Source organism: Narcine bancroftii, chromosome 1, assembly GCF_036971445.1.
Source record: "Narcine bancroftii isolate sNarBan1 chromosome 1, sNarBan1.hap1, whole genome shotgun sequence".
Taxonomy (NCBI): domain Eukaryota; kingdom Metazoa; phylum Chordata; class Chondrichthyes; order Torpediniformes; family Narcinidae; genus Narcine; species Narcine bancroftii.
The window spans coordinates 274,095,279-274,111,418 of NC_091469.1; the positions used below are offsets into that span (position 1 = coordinate 274,095,279).

Genomic DNA, 16,140 nt, shown 5'->3' on the forward strand with positions numbered 1-16,140 from the left:
AGGTGCTCTCAATATGACAGCTCACCATTGGTGATCGAGCTTCGACCAGGTGCCAGAGAGTGGAGCTGTTTGCTACTAGATACTTGATGAGAGTCAAGTCGATCTGAAACCACCAGTGAAATATCCAAGCTTTTACGGAAGTCGGCAATATGGTGAGTCTAACTGACTGCCCTTCCAACCACATCCATGTGTGGAGGAGGTTTGGTAAACAAAATACTGGGGAGCAGTTGGCATGAAGCAACAGACAAGATAAACATGGCATTCTGTTGCCTCTTTCTACACCATTTACATTTTTGATAATTTTAACCAGATTTTGGTAAAATTTATGGTGGATAGATGTATTTATTCCTTTTAAAAGACATTAGGTATATTTGTAGGGATTTTTGTGAACAGCAATGTTAACAGGATGGTTATATTCCACAGACACAAAATGTTTGGCCACAAAAGTGTCCTGCCAGGGGAAGAAGTGGCTGATTGGCCTTAAGCAGCAGATGATGTCACCATAAGGCAGAGGCTTTCTGCAAAAGAGAATCTAGAGTACAAAGTAAAGTAGCTGTGAATACCCTGCCCTGCGGCTGACTCTGTTGTCTTACAGGTGTGCTTTCCCTGCCGGCCCACTTCAGCTTGTACAACAATGGGCCCTCAACCAAGGATGGACGGGCGGACGCGTATGCTCAGTTGGAACTCCGGACCCTGGAGCAGTCATTACTGGCAACGTGCGTTGGGAGCATTTCAGAGCTGAGTGAGTTCTTTATTCTTTGAATGTTATGCATGTGCACACTCAGTTTCGACTCTCATTCTATTTGGCCACCTGAGCAATGGGATGCTCTCTGGCTAAGGATAGACAGTAGCCTTCTGGCCTCTGCTCTTTCCACTCATGCACTGGGAAGACATGTGGGGAGAATTGTGAGTGACATGTCTCCATCCCTTTGGGAAAGTGAAGGCATTGTGTTCTTTAATTCCATCCTGTTGATTTAAAGCCTGAATTCAGAATGCGGGCAGTTGTAAACGAGAAATCATTTCATGGCTATCAAATAGAGCCTTTTAATGCATTGCTCCCAGGAAGATAAAGGAAGCGTGATTGTATAATGACAGGAGTGTTACTGGAAATAGGAGCAGGAGTAGCTCACGTGAGCTCTCATCTATTCCACCTTTGCATCCTGGAAAGGTCACCAGGTTGGTGTAACTAGTTGAGTCACTGTCCACGGCTCCGTGATTGGGGTGTGATCCATACTCTGTGGAGTTTGTACACTCCCTCTGCGACTGCTTGGATTTCCTCTGGGTGTTCTAGCTTAATTTCTCATCTCAAAAAAATGTGTGGGTTGGAAAGTTAATCAATTACTCTAAATCGTGTCGTGTTTAGGTAACTGATGGAATCTGGGGGCACCGTGATGAGGATACAATGGGTTAATGCAGGAGATTGATGGTCGGCACAGACTCAGTGCATCGAAGAGCCTGATTCCATGTTATTGACTCTTTAGAACTCTGTGATGCAGGAGGCCATTCGGCCCAACTTGTCTGTAATCCCCATAATAGAGTAACGTGGCCTAATTTTACCCTCAGTCCGTTGGTCTGCAGATTATAATTATGTTTTTAAATGTGATGAGGCTTTCTGCCTCCATCACCCTTTTGGGTAGCAGGTTCCTGACCCCCACCACCATTTGGGGGAAAAATGGCAATCATTCCGCCATTTAAAACTTTTCTCCTCACTGTCATCTGCACAGCCACGTGCAAGCTTTTTTTTAAAACTTCTGAATCATTTGTGTATATAAAAGGAAACAAATCATGGAGTACGGAGCTCTGTGGAACTCCACCAGAGTGACTAATTAGTAAAATGGCCATCAATCTGTCACTGACCTAAATTTACCATATCCCATTGGATTTCAAGGACTTTGACTTTTTTAGGCACTCTGTCACATGTGACAATGGCATTGAATGGATTGTGCTCATTGTTCCTTTTTGTCACTTCTCGGAGAATTCAATCATTACTCAGACACAAGCCTCTTTTCACAAAAAAAGCTGTCAACTGCCCCGATTTTCAGTTTTTAAGGTCTGTGTTTGTGTTGTGCTTGGGAATTAACTCAAAACATTTCTCTACCACTTACTAAACTAACAGGTCTGTAATTCGTTTAACTTTTCCTCCATTTTAAACAATGTCACAATGTTAGTACTCCTTCACCTCTCTGACCTTGCTTGAAGGATGAAATCTAATCAGAGCCTCCACAGTTTCCAACTTTTTAAAAGCCTAAGATATATTTTATCCAAATCTGAGGTCTGGGATATAATTCACTGTCAAAAGTGTTTCCATTTTTACCATGTTTATCCACCCAATATTTCATATGAACCTATCTCCCTCTTTTGTAAAAAATGGCACATACTATTCATGAAGAGCCAACCTGTATCTCTAATCTTCCATTTCACAGGTAATCTGCTTTTTGGCCCCAATCTCTCATAAGTTCTCCTCTTTTCTTTGATTTTATTTGTTGGCATTCTTAAATCCCTTCTTTGCTCTCCCATTTTTTAAAAAAGTCACTTCTGCACTGTCTACTTTCTAGTGGGCTTTCTGCTCAATCAGGCTTTTGCTATCTTGTCACAAGCATATTTCATTGCGCCTGCCTTTCCATCAATGTACTCTTTCAGCATGGGTCCTGGAGTTGACTGGCCTGCCTTTTTTTTAATGGGACAATTTTACCCTGAGTCCCTTGAATCTCATTCTCAAATGCCTTCCTTTGCTCTGACACTGGTATAGCTTCTGGTAGATGTTCCCAATCTGCTATTGCTCAGTCAATTCTCAGCCTGGCAAAATTGTCTTCTCCAAATTCAGTATCTCTAGTTTTATTGTACCGTTGCTCTTTGACAAATCTAAATCATTGGATGATTTTTTTAAATATCTAGTCCCTTCTCACAGTTGTTTCTTTAACTAGAATTGCCCCCACCTAGAACTGCCTCCCTCCCACACCATTTTTTTAAAATCTCTCTCTCTCTCTCTCTCTCTCTCTCTCTCTCTCCCCCAACTCGTCTGATAACCTAGGATGCAGAACATGAAGCTGACACTCCTGCTGCCTTTAAGCAATGCTTCACTGATGGCTAAAATATTTACACTTCCATGTATCCGCCAGTACCTCCTTCCTCTCTATCCCATTCACTCAGCCCCTTACCCGATTCCTTTTTGACAATTTGGTAACCTTTGTTTGCTCCACCTCCCAAACTTTCTCATTTTCTGCCGCTTTTGTTCAAGAATAATTTTGAGCTTTCTCAACCTCCTCTACCCCATCAATCAAGCTGATGTAAGACCAAGCCAGTAGCCCATCGCATAGCTGCCTGCAAGGATGTTGGTTGAAGCCCTGTTGAGATGCTTGAAGAGGACCAGGATGGGTTCCAGGAATTTCAAAGTTCAGATTTATTGTCACATGATTTCACATAGAACCCTGAGATTCTTTTTCCTGCACGCCAGGCACAACTTTTACTTGTCAATAGTGCAAAAAAAAAACAGTACTCAAGAAAAGATATGTATCCAGAAGAGAGAAATGTAAACAAAGAAGGAAGTGCAAATAAACTGATGGTTAGCATAGCAGTTAGCGCAAAGCTGTTACGGCCCCAGTGACCCGAGTAAGTAAGGAGTTTGTTCATTCTTCCCATGAGGTTCCTCTGGGTGCTCCTGTTTCCACCCACCGTTCAAAATTATATGTGGGTTGTAGGTTAATTGGGCGGCAAGGCTTGTGGACCAGAGGGGCCTGTTACTGTGCTGTACGTTTAAAATTTTAAAAAATATTACATTTAAAAATTCAAATAATGTGCTAAGTAAGAGTACTTAAATAAGTCTCTGAGTTTGTTGTTGAGGAGTCTGACAGCAGAGGGGTAGCAACTGTTTCTGAACCTGGTGGCACCTATACCACTTTCCTGATGGCAGCAATGAGAACAGAGTGTGTCCTGGGTGGTCTGGATCTTTTTGTTTTTGAATATTTTATTTATAATTTTTCAAACTCAACAGTGTCAACAATCCGTAATAATTCTTAATAAAAAAGCACACTCATTCTCCAATTATATACAAGTTTTCCCGTGGAGTCCAATTTTCTCCCCCATCTCCCCCCATTGATACATCCAAAGACAAAATTAAATAGATGGTCACCCTAAATAAAAAAAGGCAGCAATAAATTAGCCCTGGTCCCTTATTCTTGTAACAATTATCAGTATCACTTTATCTTCCTGACAAGTTTAGGACATAAGGACCAAAGAATAAAACAAAACGATTACACTTTAAAAAATTTCTTACGAAAAAGTAAAAGAAAACTTAGAGAAAACCGTAATTGTCGGGACCCCACCGCTGGCCCCAATCTCTTTGAATTTTTGTGTCTCAACCTGATTAAGATGGATTCCCACCCTCCACAAGGAGAGGGCAGGTGGGAGTAGACAGGGTGGTCTGGATCCTTGATAACTGCTGCTGCTCTCTGACGGCACTGTTCTACGTAGAGTTTCTCGATGGTGGGAAGAGTTATTGCTGTGATGTTCTCGGCTGTGCCAACTACCTTTGCGCAGAGGTATTGGTGCCCCCATTACAGGCCATGATGCAGCCGATCAGCACACTGATTTAAAAGCTCCTGCATCATCTATCTCACCAGATGTTCAACTGCATTCTTCTGCTTCCTGCTGGGAGGCATGTGGCGTCACAAATAATCAGACTATTATTTTTGAAGTTCTGCTTTTATAAATTCTTAAAAATCTGCTTGCAACATGTCGATGTGTTTTCTGTTTGTTAATTCTGAAATAGATGACACTCCCCCTTCAGAATCTTGAGCAGCTGCTCTGTAATATCCTGGACATTGGCACCAGCAGAGCAACGTACTGTCCTGCAATCACAGCTACAGCTACAGAAACAACTATTGACTCCTGCGACTGTAGATTTCCTCAAACTGTTGTTTATGTGGCATTTAGGTTCTCCTCTGTGTGAGCCCACCTATTGGGGGGCAATACCTCGGTTCCAGTTGCACTACTCAGGGGAACCCTGATCCCCACCAGTATCCAGAACTGATTCGAGAATAAGTCATCCTCAAGGGTCTCCTAAACTCTCTCTCTCTCTCTCTCTCTCTGCTCGTTGATCGACGAATCCTTGTCCTGTCTGATTTCATTAAATCCCAGCATTGAATGTATCACACAGCAAAGGGTGTTGTACCATTATTGGAAACCCCTTCCTCAAACCAAATCTCCTGTTGCTAAGGCCCACTCGAACAGGAAAAGCCACATAATCTGAATAAATCCTTTTTTAATTTTAGACCCAGTTGACCTACAACTCCACTATGTTTTGAAGGGTGGGAGGAAACCGGAGCACCCAGAAGAAACCCATGCAGACACGGGATGAACATACAAACTCCTTACAGACAGAGTTGGATTCCAACTCGTTGCTGGCGCTATAACAGTGTTGTGCTAACTGCTGTGCTAACCTGGCCACCCTTAAATAATCTTACCCCAGAACCAAAGACCAAAATACTGTCAATGTTGAAAATCTGAAAAAGAAAATGAGCGTACAGGAAATTTACAGAGAATTTGCCGCATGTCATGCAAGAGAAATGGAGTTAACATTTCTGGGCAGTGACTTTTTACCAGATCTGAAACATTCACTCGGGCTCTCTCTCTCCATGGGTACCACCTGACCTTTGGAGTATTTCCAGTAGTCTCTGACCCCAGTACATGGACAGATTGGCACTGGAAGAAAAACAGCCAGAAATAAGTGTATTTCTTCCCATTTAACCTTTATAAAGTTTCTCGTTCAGTGTTCGTCATCTGTAAGATTCAAAATCATTTGTATTTGGTATTTGAGCCAATAAGTGTGTCGGTGACTAAAAAAGAGGCAGGTGAGTATTGTTCAAGAACAGACTTGGCTGTAAATCTCATATTTCTGTTGCCCTATTCCCAGCTCCCAAGGCTTTGTGCCATTAATGCCTTCCAGGCCTCCATTAGTGATGATATGTCCCAGCTGTGCAGAATTGTTTCAGATGGGTCTGAGTTTTACCAACACTGGTACTGTAACTCAAAAAAAAGTAGTAAATTACAAGCAATAAATGATGCTCTCATATACCTTTTGAACAGGTCACAATGTAAACTTAGGAGTGGAATCCGATGCTGACCAAAGCTTGCAAAGACCCAAGGATTCCTTCCTGATCTCAGGAGAGTACGTCTGCTCTCCCTGTCCATAGGGATTCTCCAGAGAAGAGATGCCATAAAATTTAGTCTGATCTTTTCTAGCCACACCACCATTAGCTCTGATGTCCTCTAAAATTAAGTTTAGGAAACTTATTCCAATAATACCATTTCTGACGCCAAGATGTTGGTTTTAGATTTAAGAGGACTCTTCCTGCACGAGAATGAAGCAGGTAAAGAAAGATAAAAAACACCAACCTCTCTCCCTATTAATCCCGCATCACAAACACTATTAAGGGTGGGGCTAGTTGGTGAGGGACCAGTCATTAAATGCTCCCTCTCTGTACCATCTTGCCATTTCCTTTTTTTTTGATTTATTACCTCATCAAAGAATTTCCAATCCTCTTTCACTTCATGACACTGCTGAGTGATTGCTGGCATTTAGAGACTCCATCTTCCATGTGAGACACTAAACCAGCTGGAGGTTGGTTCGTGTGGATGGGGGAAAAAAAACACAAATGGTTCCTTTTAAAGGATGAGCAAAGAATTATCTCATCCCCTCCTGTCACCAGAAAAACTGATGAAATATTATCTCATTGCTGTTTCTGAAACTCTGTGGACAAATTGACTGCCAGACTAATCTACATGACAACAATGACCCTCTGATGCACGCATTTAACTCACTGCCTTCAAGCTATTTCGTAACCCATGCTTTTGATTTCTTCTCTCCGGGCCAGTTTCATCACTGTCTCCTCTCCTCAGCCTTTCTGTCACAAGGTATTCCATGTTCCTCGGTGGTAATCGTTATGATAAAAGGAACAATGAGCTTCAGTAGCTGCATCACTTCCTGGGTTCAAAGGCAATGAAAACGGCATGTCAAGCGCTGGAATAAATAGTGCGGAGGGTAAATTCAACAAGACTGAATTTCTAGAGTGGACCTTGGTGTTTTGGGGCCTAGGCTACAACACTGAAACAGGTACTTTGGCCAAACATATTCATGCCAACCAGGTGAGCTAGTCCCATTTTACTGCATTTGACTCATATCCCTCCCAAACTTGTCTATCTAAATGTCTGTAGCTATTGCCATTGTACCCCCACTACCATTTCTTCTGACAGCTCGTTCCTTACACCAACCACCCTCTGTGCAGAAAAACTGGTCAATTTTTAAAAAAATATATATTTTCATCTATAAATATATTCATACAGTCTTCAAACTTGTATACATTTCAAACTAAATGTTTACAAACAAAATAAAAATAAATATAATAAAAATAAATATTTCCCCCTTCCCCCCCCCCCCCCCAACCCACCAATATAAGAATATAACTTTGCGCACCATCAGAGCTCTCGTTTCTTTCAACATTCTTTTTTTTCTGGGATATCGCATCTTTACCTACTTTGAATGGTCAGGTTTACATTTGGATCCCTATATAATCTAAGTATGGTTGTCATATCTTAATGAAAGTGTCATATTTATTTTTTAAGTTCTAAGTAATTTTCTCCATGGGTGTTCAGCTACGCATCGAGCAATAAGTAGGGGAGAGTCAGACATCCAAGTGAGTGGTATATACTACTTGGCCACAGCTAGGGCTACCTTAACAAAATAGATTTAGTCAATTTGTTGCTCACATCCACAAGGTTGTTTAGAAGGTACAGCTCTGGGTCATGTGTGAAGGTCAATCCTGTCATTCTTGTTAGTGTTTCAGTGATATCATGCCAGAATGATTTTACCTTCACACACAACCATGTAGAATGTAAGAAGGTTCCAATTTCGATGCCACACCTAAAGTATCTTTCAGATTTTGATGTATGTATTTTTTGTGGCATGAGATATAATCGATGTAGAAAATTATATTGAACCAATCCATATGTCCCATAATCATTGATTTCATACTGTCCAAACACCAGTCAAAAGTATTGTAACACTGAGATCCGACTTCCACCTCTCCCTCGACCTTTGTAGTCCCGGCTTAACACTTTTGCCTTGGAGAACAGAATACATCCTAGTTATGAATTTAGATGCATTTCCCAGTTGAAGCATCCACTTCACTTTGTTGCTTGAGGGCAGGGTCATTGTACAACCCCAATTCTCTAGCAAGAATGACCTCAAAGCAGTAGAAGGTTCTATTTGACAAATTACATTTCAGAGGACACAAGTAGCCCTTCTTCCAAGCAATTTTCAATATGTTTAATTTCTTTCTCATGACAAATATTTAAAATTCTATTGCCCAAGTTCATGGGCAATAGTTCATTCTGGCACAATGGTGATTTTATTGATATCCCCACTTTTTTTTGCAATATACTCATTAATAACATACCAGATTTTAATCATATGTATTTGAATGGGATTATCTGGTTTTTTATTGTTAATAATTTGACCAACATCAGTATTTTTTTGTTTATTAAAATTGCTACCCGCTCGCTTTGGTGTTAAAAGAGGAGGATATGACTTGTCCCACCCAGTCACTTGTTATCTTAATGTCTTCTGATTTTATACTGTTGTGGAAGAACTATATCTGCCTTTTAACTTTTTTAAGTGTGCCAAAATTCTTTTCCTCTTTGTGTCTGTTTATTCCATTAATATTATAACTGATAAATTTTAACATTCTATTCATATTTACATTTGTACATATTTTGATTACTTATTACAGTGAAGTGATTTTCCCCTTTTAACAAGTATATGTATTACCCCTGCTCTGATGGTGATGTAATCAAGAAACCCCAGAAGCCCATGAAAAAAGCCCACGGTACTGTACAAGGAAGGACCCCTCCCCTTAGTTTCGATACCATTTTGAAAAATTTCTCCCTCTCCAGTGCCATTAACCCCCTTAAGTCAGAGTATCTCCGGTGCTACTATTTCACTAAATATTTATTCTCTGTTGAGTTCTTCATATACCATTCAATATTACTTTAAATAACCGATAATAGAAAATTCAAAAATATAACACTTGTTTTACTTTTTGTCTGATTTTTAACATTTACCATTTACTTTGTCTTTTTTCTTGTTCTTCTTTTTTCTTTCTGGCTTCTATTTTTGGGACCCCTTTACGATTCTTGTAGAAATCTCTCTACTTCATTCACTGTTTTATAAAATCTTTGGGGTCCCTCTGTAACATCAATTCTAAGCGTTGCTGGGTACAGCATTGCATATTTTATATTCTGTTTTCTTAATTGTCTTTTTAACATCATCAAATTCTTTTCTCTGTTTTACCAAATTAGCACTCAAGTTCTGAAAGAATAGTATCTTTCCTCCGTCCTTCTCAACCAGGCCACCATTTTCCCTGGCATACTCTACTTCTGCTCTCAATGTTGCCTCCTGATCCCGGTAACTCAATAATCTCAGCAGGATTTGGTCTTTTTCTTTGGTTGTCCGCTCTCCTGGGGTCGAGGGACCGATGGGCTCTCTCTCTATAAGTTGCTTTTCCTTGAATTTTCCAACTCCCAGCACTTGTGGGATCCACTCTTCAAAGAAATTCACTGGGTCTTTCCCCTCAGCCTCTTCTCTCAGCCCGACGATTCAGACATTATTTCTTCTGTTGAAATTTTCCATGTGGTCAATTTTGTCCAGCAGCAGTTATTTATCTGCTTTCCATTTTTTTTGTATTTTTCTCCAGGCTTTTTAATTGTTCTTGAGTCATTATCAGGTCATTTTCAACCAGGCCCACCTGAGTATTCAGGACTTCCATTCCCATCATCATTTCTGTTATTTTTCATGTCACCTCTCTTAGTCCATTTTCCACCCTGGAGAATCGTTCACTCAGAACCTCCATAGATTCTATCATTTTTTTTTTGGAAATCCTGTGTCGTTCCCCCACTTCTGACACCACGGCTTCACCTTCTTCCCCACTCCCTTGTGGACTTTCTGTCAATGATCTCGGTGACTTTTGAGCTTCTTCAGTTTTATTTTTCTGGTTCTTATTCTTCTTACCCATCAATCTTTTGCTTTTAACACAAAAAACATATATTTTGATACTTTAAATCGGTCTTTTAATCGATCTTCACAGAGAGCTCTGCCAACTTACGTCTGTCGAGGTCCTCAGCATGGCCATGCCAAAAAACATGTCCCTTGGTCACCTTTTGTATCTGTCCTCTCTCACCTTAAATCTATGGCCTCTGGTTTTAGACTCCCCTACCCTGCAAAGAAGATGGTGACCATCCATCTCACCAAAGTCACCCTCAGCCTTCTCATGAAAGCAGGCCCAGCCTATCCAGCTTCTCCTTGTAACTCAAGCCCTCCATTTTCAGCAACATCCCTGTGAGTCTTTTCAGTGCCCTTTCCAGCTTAATAACATGGTTAATGGAGGCAAGTGATCAGATCTGCACAGCCTACTCCAAGTACAATCACACCAACATCTTTTATAGCCGTAATATGTCACCCTAACTTTTGAAATTCATGTCCCAACCATGTATTTGTTCTGCTCGTTCTCTCCGTCCTCCAGGGCTCTTTTGTACAAGTCCTGCCCTGTCTTAACTTCCCAAATGCATCAGTTTGCACATCTCCAAGTTAAATTCCATCTGGCATTAGCCCACTTTCCCAGTTGACCTAAATCGTAGATAATCTTTGTCACTGTCCACTATACCACCAAATTTGCTGCCATCTGCAAATCAACTAACTGTGCTATTTATAATCTCGTACAAACCATTAATATAGAAGCCAAACTGCGGTGGACACAGCATGGTGACAGGTTTCAAGTCTGTAAAGCAGCCCTCCCCTACTGCCCTATGTCCCCTATCACCGGGCAATTCTGTATCTGACCAGCCGGCTCACCTGAAATCCCTTGTAATCTAACCTTCTGGACCAGCTTGACACTAAGTTGTAGTTCACTCCAGGTCCATTCTACTTTGGGAATATCTATACTGATGTTACCTCACTTGGCATATGCCAGTTTCATATCCAGAGGATATCAGAGCAATTGATTCTAGAAATAAAGATGACAGATGAACAGATTGAGAGAGGTTTCAGCCTTGCAGTTGAGTAATGGCTTGTTTTGAATCGTAAATTGCATTAAATGCCACACACTGCCGAACAACAAGGAATGAGGGCAGAAGTAGGATTAGTTTTAAAAAAATTAAAAACTGGAAAAGTGAAATAACTGTGTTCAAATACTTAGAAGAATGTGATAGCATAGAAAAAGTTGGATGCCAGGTGAATTGGAAATGTATTTAAATGCTGTGAAACACAAAAGTCTGCAGATACAGTGATTGTAGTAAAAATAGACAGAAATGCAGGAGGAACTCAGCTGGCCTCGCAGTGTCCATAGGAGATAAAGATGTATTACTGACGTTTCAGGCCTGAGCCCGTCTTCATGGAATAAACAAAAAACAGGAAGGTGTAAGAATAAAGAGACTGAAGAAAGAGCAGAGAAGGAGTCCAGACGAACAATAGGTGTTCATTGGATATGATGAGAGGAGAGGTGATGATTGATTTTGGCACTGTGAAAGGAGACAGGGAAAAAAACAATAGGGGAAGAAGAAGGGGTGGCGGCATTGGGGGGGTTTAGCAGAAACTGGAGAAGACAGTGTTAATGCCATCCGGTTGAAGGGTGCCCAGACAGAAGATGAAGTGTTATTCCTACAACTTTTGAGGTGGTCTCAGTCTAGCATGAAACCATGGATGGACATGTCAGCAAGGGAATAGGGCGGGGAATAGAAATGGGTGGCCACTGGGAGATCCACACTACTGTGACAGATAGAGCTGAGGTGCTCAAATATTTTAATATTTTATTTTTGATTTTCAAAGACTCAAAAATCCAAACAACACAATCTCTTTCATCAATAGTATATAACCTACAGAATCTATTTTTCCCCTACCCCTCTCCCCTCCTTCCCATACCCTAACACAACAAAGAAAAGATTATATAAATTGAACAAATACAAAGAACTAAATATCGGTAAAGTCACAAATCTCAGGGGAACTTAAGAAAAAATCCAAAGAAAATAAAAAAAGATCAGGAACAAAATACAAGAGCATGTTATTTGGGAGTCGGACTTCCACATGACCGCTAATTACTTCTTGGCTACCCAAGTTCGGCCCCACCTTCCCCTCAACTTGTGTAAGCCCGGCTTCAGGCCCTCGCTTTGGAATAGGAGATGCATCATAGAGATTAACTTGCGCTTATTCCCCTTTCGAATTAGAATCTCCATGTCACTACACACGGACACAGCCATAGATGATCCTAAATAATCTCTTGTGTGGTGAAACCACTATTGTACATATTCATCATATGTAAATTACATGACCTTTCCTGTTTGACCCTGCTCTCACTGACTTCTCCCCCTTTCCCATAAAGGCTGTCATGCCACAAGCCTACCCTCAGTTCAAGTCCGGTTCAGTGTGAGCAACCAACACAGGGATGCTATCCATCTCTTGCAAATAAAAGCCTTCAGTTTCAGCAACTTCAGTCTTTGTGCAATTGATCGTGGATCACCTTAAGAAAGATCTTAAGATAGCAAATGAAAGTTTTATTAGACAAATCATATTTATTCCTTAGCTGTTTGAATGACATAAGCTGCCCTTGCTCATAACAATCCTCGATACCCCTTCCGGCACCAGGTGTCCTGGATCTTATTTTCCAGAGTCGTGGGTATTAATTTGTTCTGGGTAAGTGGCTAGGAACTTGGTTTCACCTTACTAATAACCAGAAATAATGTTCCCTTCAGAATTATGATAAACCTAACCTTTCCAGAGGAATCGAACCTTTGATTCCTGTTGCCTGGAATCTCATTGCATTCTTCCCAAGGACAGCTTGGGTCCAGGATGTTTGTTCAAATGCAGAGCTAGAAACCAGAAGGGAAAGTTTCTCATTTCTTCCCACAAAGCACATGATTGTTGGCAACCCTTCCGCCAAGCAGCAGACAGACTGGCCATTACAAGCACTGATGTGTATGAGCTCAATGGGAGAAATATTCAAATAGCTGCATTTTTTTTTACCGTGGCACCCATCTCTTAAAATGAATTAGAGGTACTTCAGATATTGTGTGTACAGTGGCTGCAGTAAATTGTTGCAGCATTGTTAATGTAGGAGAGAAGTGCAATTTAAATGAAGTAATAAGACAGGCAAAGGATATCATAGTAAAGCAAGTTAAATGCAGCCCTGACAGCTGACAGACAACGTTATGTCTGACTGCCGTGCATTCTCACCATTCAACCCATTTCTTGTAATATCAGGAAAACCACTAACTTGGCTGTGGGTCTTGAGGTCTCCTCATTTACTTTCAACTTATATCGGAAAAAGACTTTTCCAGTGTTGCTTAACACTCCCTCTTTCTCCTATAGCACAAGTGAATGTCTGTAACATTTCACTATTGGAAAAACAAGCTATTTTGTTTGACTTGTCTACTTTTATTCACCAAACTATTTACTGAAATCCACCACCCCAAATAAAAACATTGGAGAATCTAATGCTTCCAATGTCTGCTGTGTATTTAGGTTCTAGCCAGATCCTGAGTTTCAGAATCAGTGAGACTGGAAAAAGTGTTGGCTACAGTGATTTCTGGCTAAAAGCAGAAGTATGTGATCATTTAACATTCGGGAAACCTGGCTTTATAAAATTCCTTTTTGTTATGCATTGAACAGAACTGCCTTGACCAGGTTTTCTAAAGCTTACCTAGCTCCTGCCTAAATGGAATTTGTGTGGTTTGAGCAATTCTTTGAAAGTAGCAAATTCCCAAGCTGCATGGATACAGGAATTGTTTCCGATGGTAGTGTAGGGGGGGTGCAGTAGTGTAACAACAGCAGAGCCATGAAGGGGGACGTGCTCAGAGCTACGTTTCTGAACATGGAAGAACTATTCTGTCTTGACTAAACTACTTTTTATGCATTCATTCAATCATGAGATGTGGTTCTCCCAACAATGTATATTATTTTCCTGATACCCATTGACCATTAAGTGTCAACTACATTGGTGAATCTGGAATGGTATATTGATCAACAAGGTTAAAGAAACACATTTTATTCCCATAAAGATATTACTTAGTGGTTACATGTCCTGTTTCAGAGAGGATACAAGGCTACTCAGGGTCAATTAAGACAGCAAGTCATCAGCTTCAGCCTCGAACAGTGACTTGGGAGGGAAATGGGATTGGTACGAAAGAAGGAAATTCTAACCAATGATCAACGTCGAAGGCTTGGGAAAGTTCCCAAATGCATGTCCACCAACAAACTTTGCATAATGGATGACTGGAGAGAGGTGATGGTCATGAGACAGAGCAACTGACATTGTATCTTCAGACCACGTGTAAACCATTGCAGAACTCAGCAGTGATCTTCTTGGCCAGGATGGGGGAACCTCTGCCAGTGGAACCAGGCAAGGGACCTCCCATTTTAGCAATGAACAAAAACTACTGCTTACATTTCAGAAGATGAATATAAATGGTGTAGGTACATGGAGAGCAAAAAGCACATACAGAAAGTGCACCCTTCTCCTTTGTTTTGATTGAAATTGCGCAAATCGCCATCTGACCTATTTGTTCTGATTGCACTTCCTATCAGGTGACCTCGTGTCTCGAGCCATGCACCACCTGCAGTGCTCAACCACCTTGTCTCCAGGAATGAGTCCCTGCCGCCAGAACCGGCAGCAGCCAGTCACCTGGTCTCCTGATGCCCTGCACACACTCTACTATTTCCTGCGGTGTCCACAGATGGAATCAATGGAGAATCCCAACCTGGACCCACCTAGAGTTTCCTTAAATAATGAAAGGTAACTTTTTGGCAATGTACAGTTTTCATTTTATGATTTTGTTTCAGCTGTTCATATACAGTAAAACCTTTTATCTGGAATTCAAGCAACCGGCAAAAAAATCCGAGGAAAATATATAGGTAAAAACTATGGAAGATTAAAATTGGCATACCGTCCCATTAGTTCGCCAATCACACCACACGCAATCTCAAGCGACCAGAAAATTCACCTATCCGGCATCTACCAATCCCCATGGGTATCAGATACGAGGGGTTTTACTGCATATTATTGAAATGCTCTTGTTAAACCTTAGCTGTTAATAACTTGTTTCCCCACCCTGTTAATTCAGGATGACAGCTGTGAGTGCCTCGTTGCATCACATCACCAAACACAGAGTTCATAATGTTCAAAAGTAATGCACAGGTTATGTTATTGTGGGTCCTATATTTGAGTTGAGCAGAGTGGACACAAGCTGTTTCTCCAAGTAAAAATGTAGAGCATAGTCACCTCTGTCCAGCATTTTCTAGCTTCAGCATCACTGGTAAAGTCACAAACTCAAGCTTTATTCTAAAGGGAATGAGTGGCTATGAGGATTGTTAGAGAAAGTTTCTTCACAGCACTGTAGAGAATCTCTCAAACCACCATCACAGTGCCTTTTAGTGATGTCCTTCAAGGGGCAGTTGGACCATTTCTGACACATGGTCAAATTGGCTGATCCTGTGTGTTGAAAGAGCACATTTAAGTATGGACATACTCTGTAACTATAATGAATAAATAAGGAAGTAACCAGGTACAAATACAAGAGGTAAAACACAGGATTCTTTTGACACCGTAGTTAAGTGAGAAAGCAGATCAAACAGTGCCTTTATGTCACAATGTTGGTGATGTATGTTCACCTTTCCTACATAAAGGCACTGTTTGACCTGCTGAGTGTCCAGCATTTGTGTGCTTTTTTCAGGTATAAATTCAAGATAATAAGCAATAAATCCTGGCCTTACCAGCAATGCCTATGTACCAAACTTTGAAATAAAAAGAAGTTATGCTCAGTCAGTTTACCAGGTAGAGGCTGGGAGAAGTGTACGCAGTGCACCATCCTGAGGGCACTATTGATTAATCGAGAAAATTGAATATGAAACAATCAGTCAAAAATTTGTATATCTATTTAACCTTGGTTGTGAATCTATTTGTGAAGCTTGAGATTGTTTATTGTGGAGAAGATTCCAGAAAGATGTCATCAAATGCTTCTCAAGAATGTTAGTAGGTTCAAGGTTGCCGTAAACTCTGGAGTCGAGAGTCCAAGCTCTGAAATGGAGGGTGCAGAAGTTTT

At 40.8% G+C, this 16,140-nt stretch overlaps 1 protein-coding gene across 3 annotated transcripts in view; it reads left to right on the plus strand.

Annotated features, from left to right (window-relative positions):
• Window positions 1-16,140, plus strand: part of abtb2b (ankyrin repeat and BTB (POZ) domain containing 2b) — a 217,559-nt gene that overhangs the window by 152,090 nt on the left and 49,329 nt on the right. For all 3 annotated transcript variants that reach the window (XM_069899436.1, XM_069899423.1, XM_069899429.1), the window contains exons 3-4: window positions 596-742; window positions 14,627-14,834. In XM_069899436.1, the coding sequence (XP_069755537.1) occupies window positions 596-742; window positions 14,627-14,834 (355 nt within the window). The remainder of the gene's footprint in view (window positions 1-595; window positions 743-14,626; window positions 14,835-16,140) is intronic.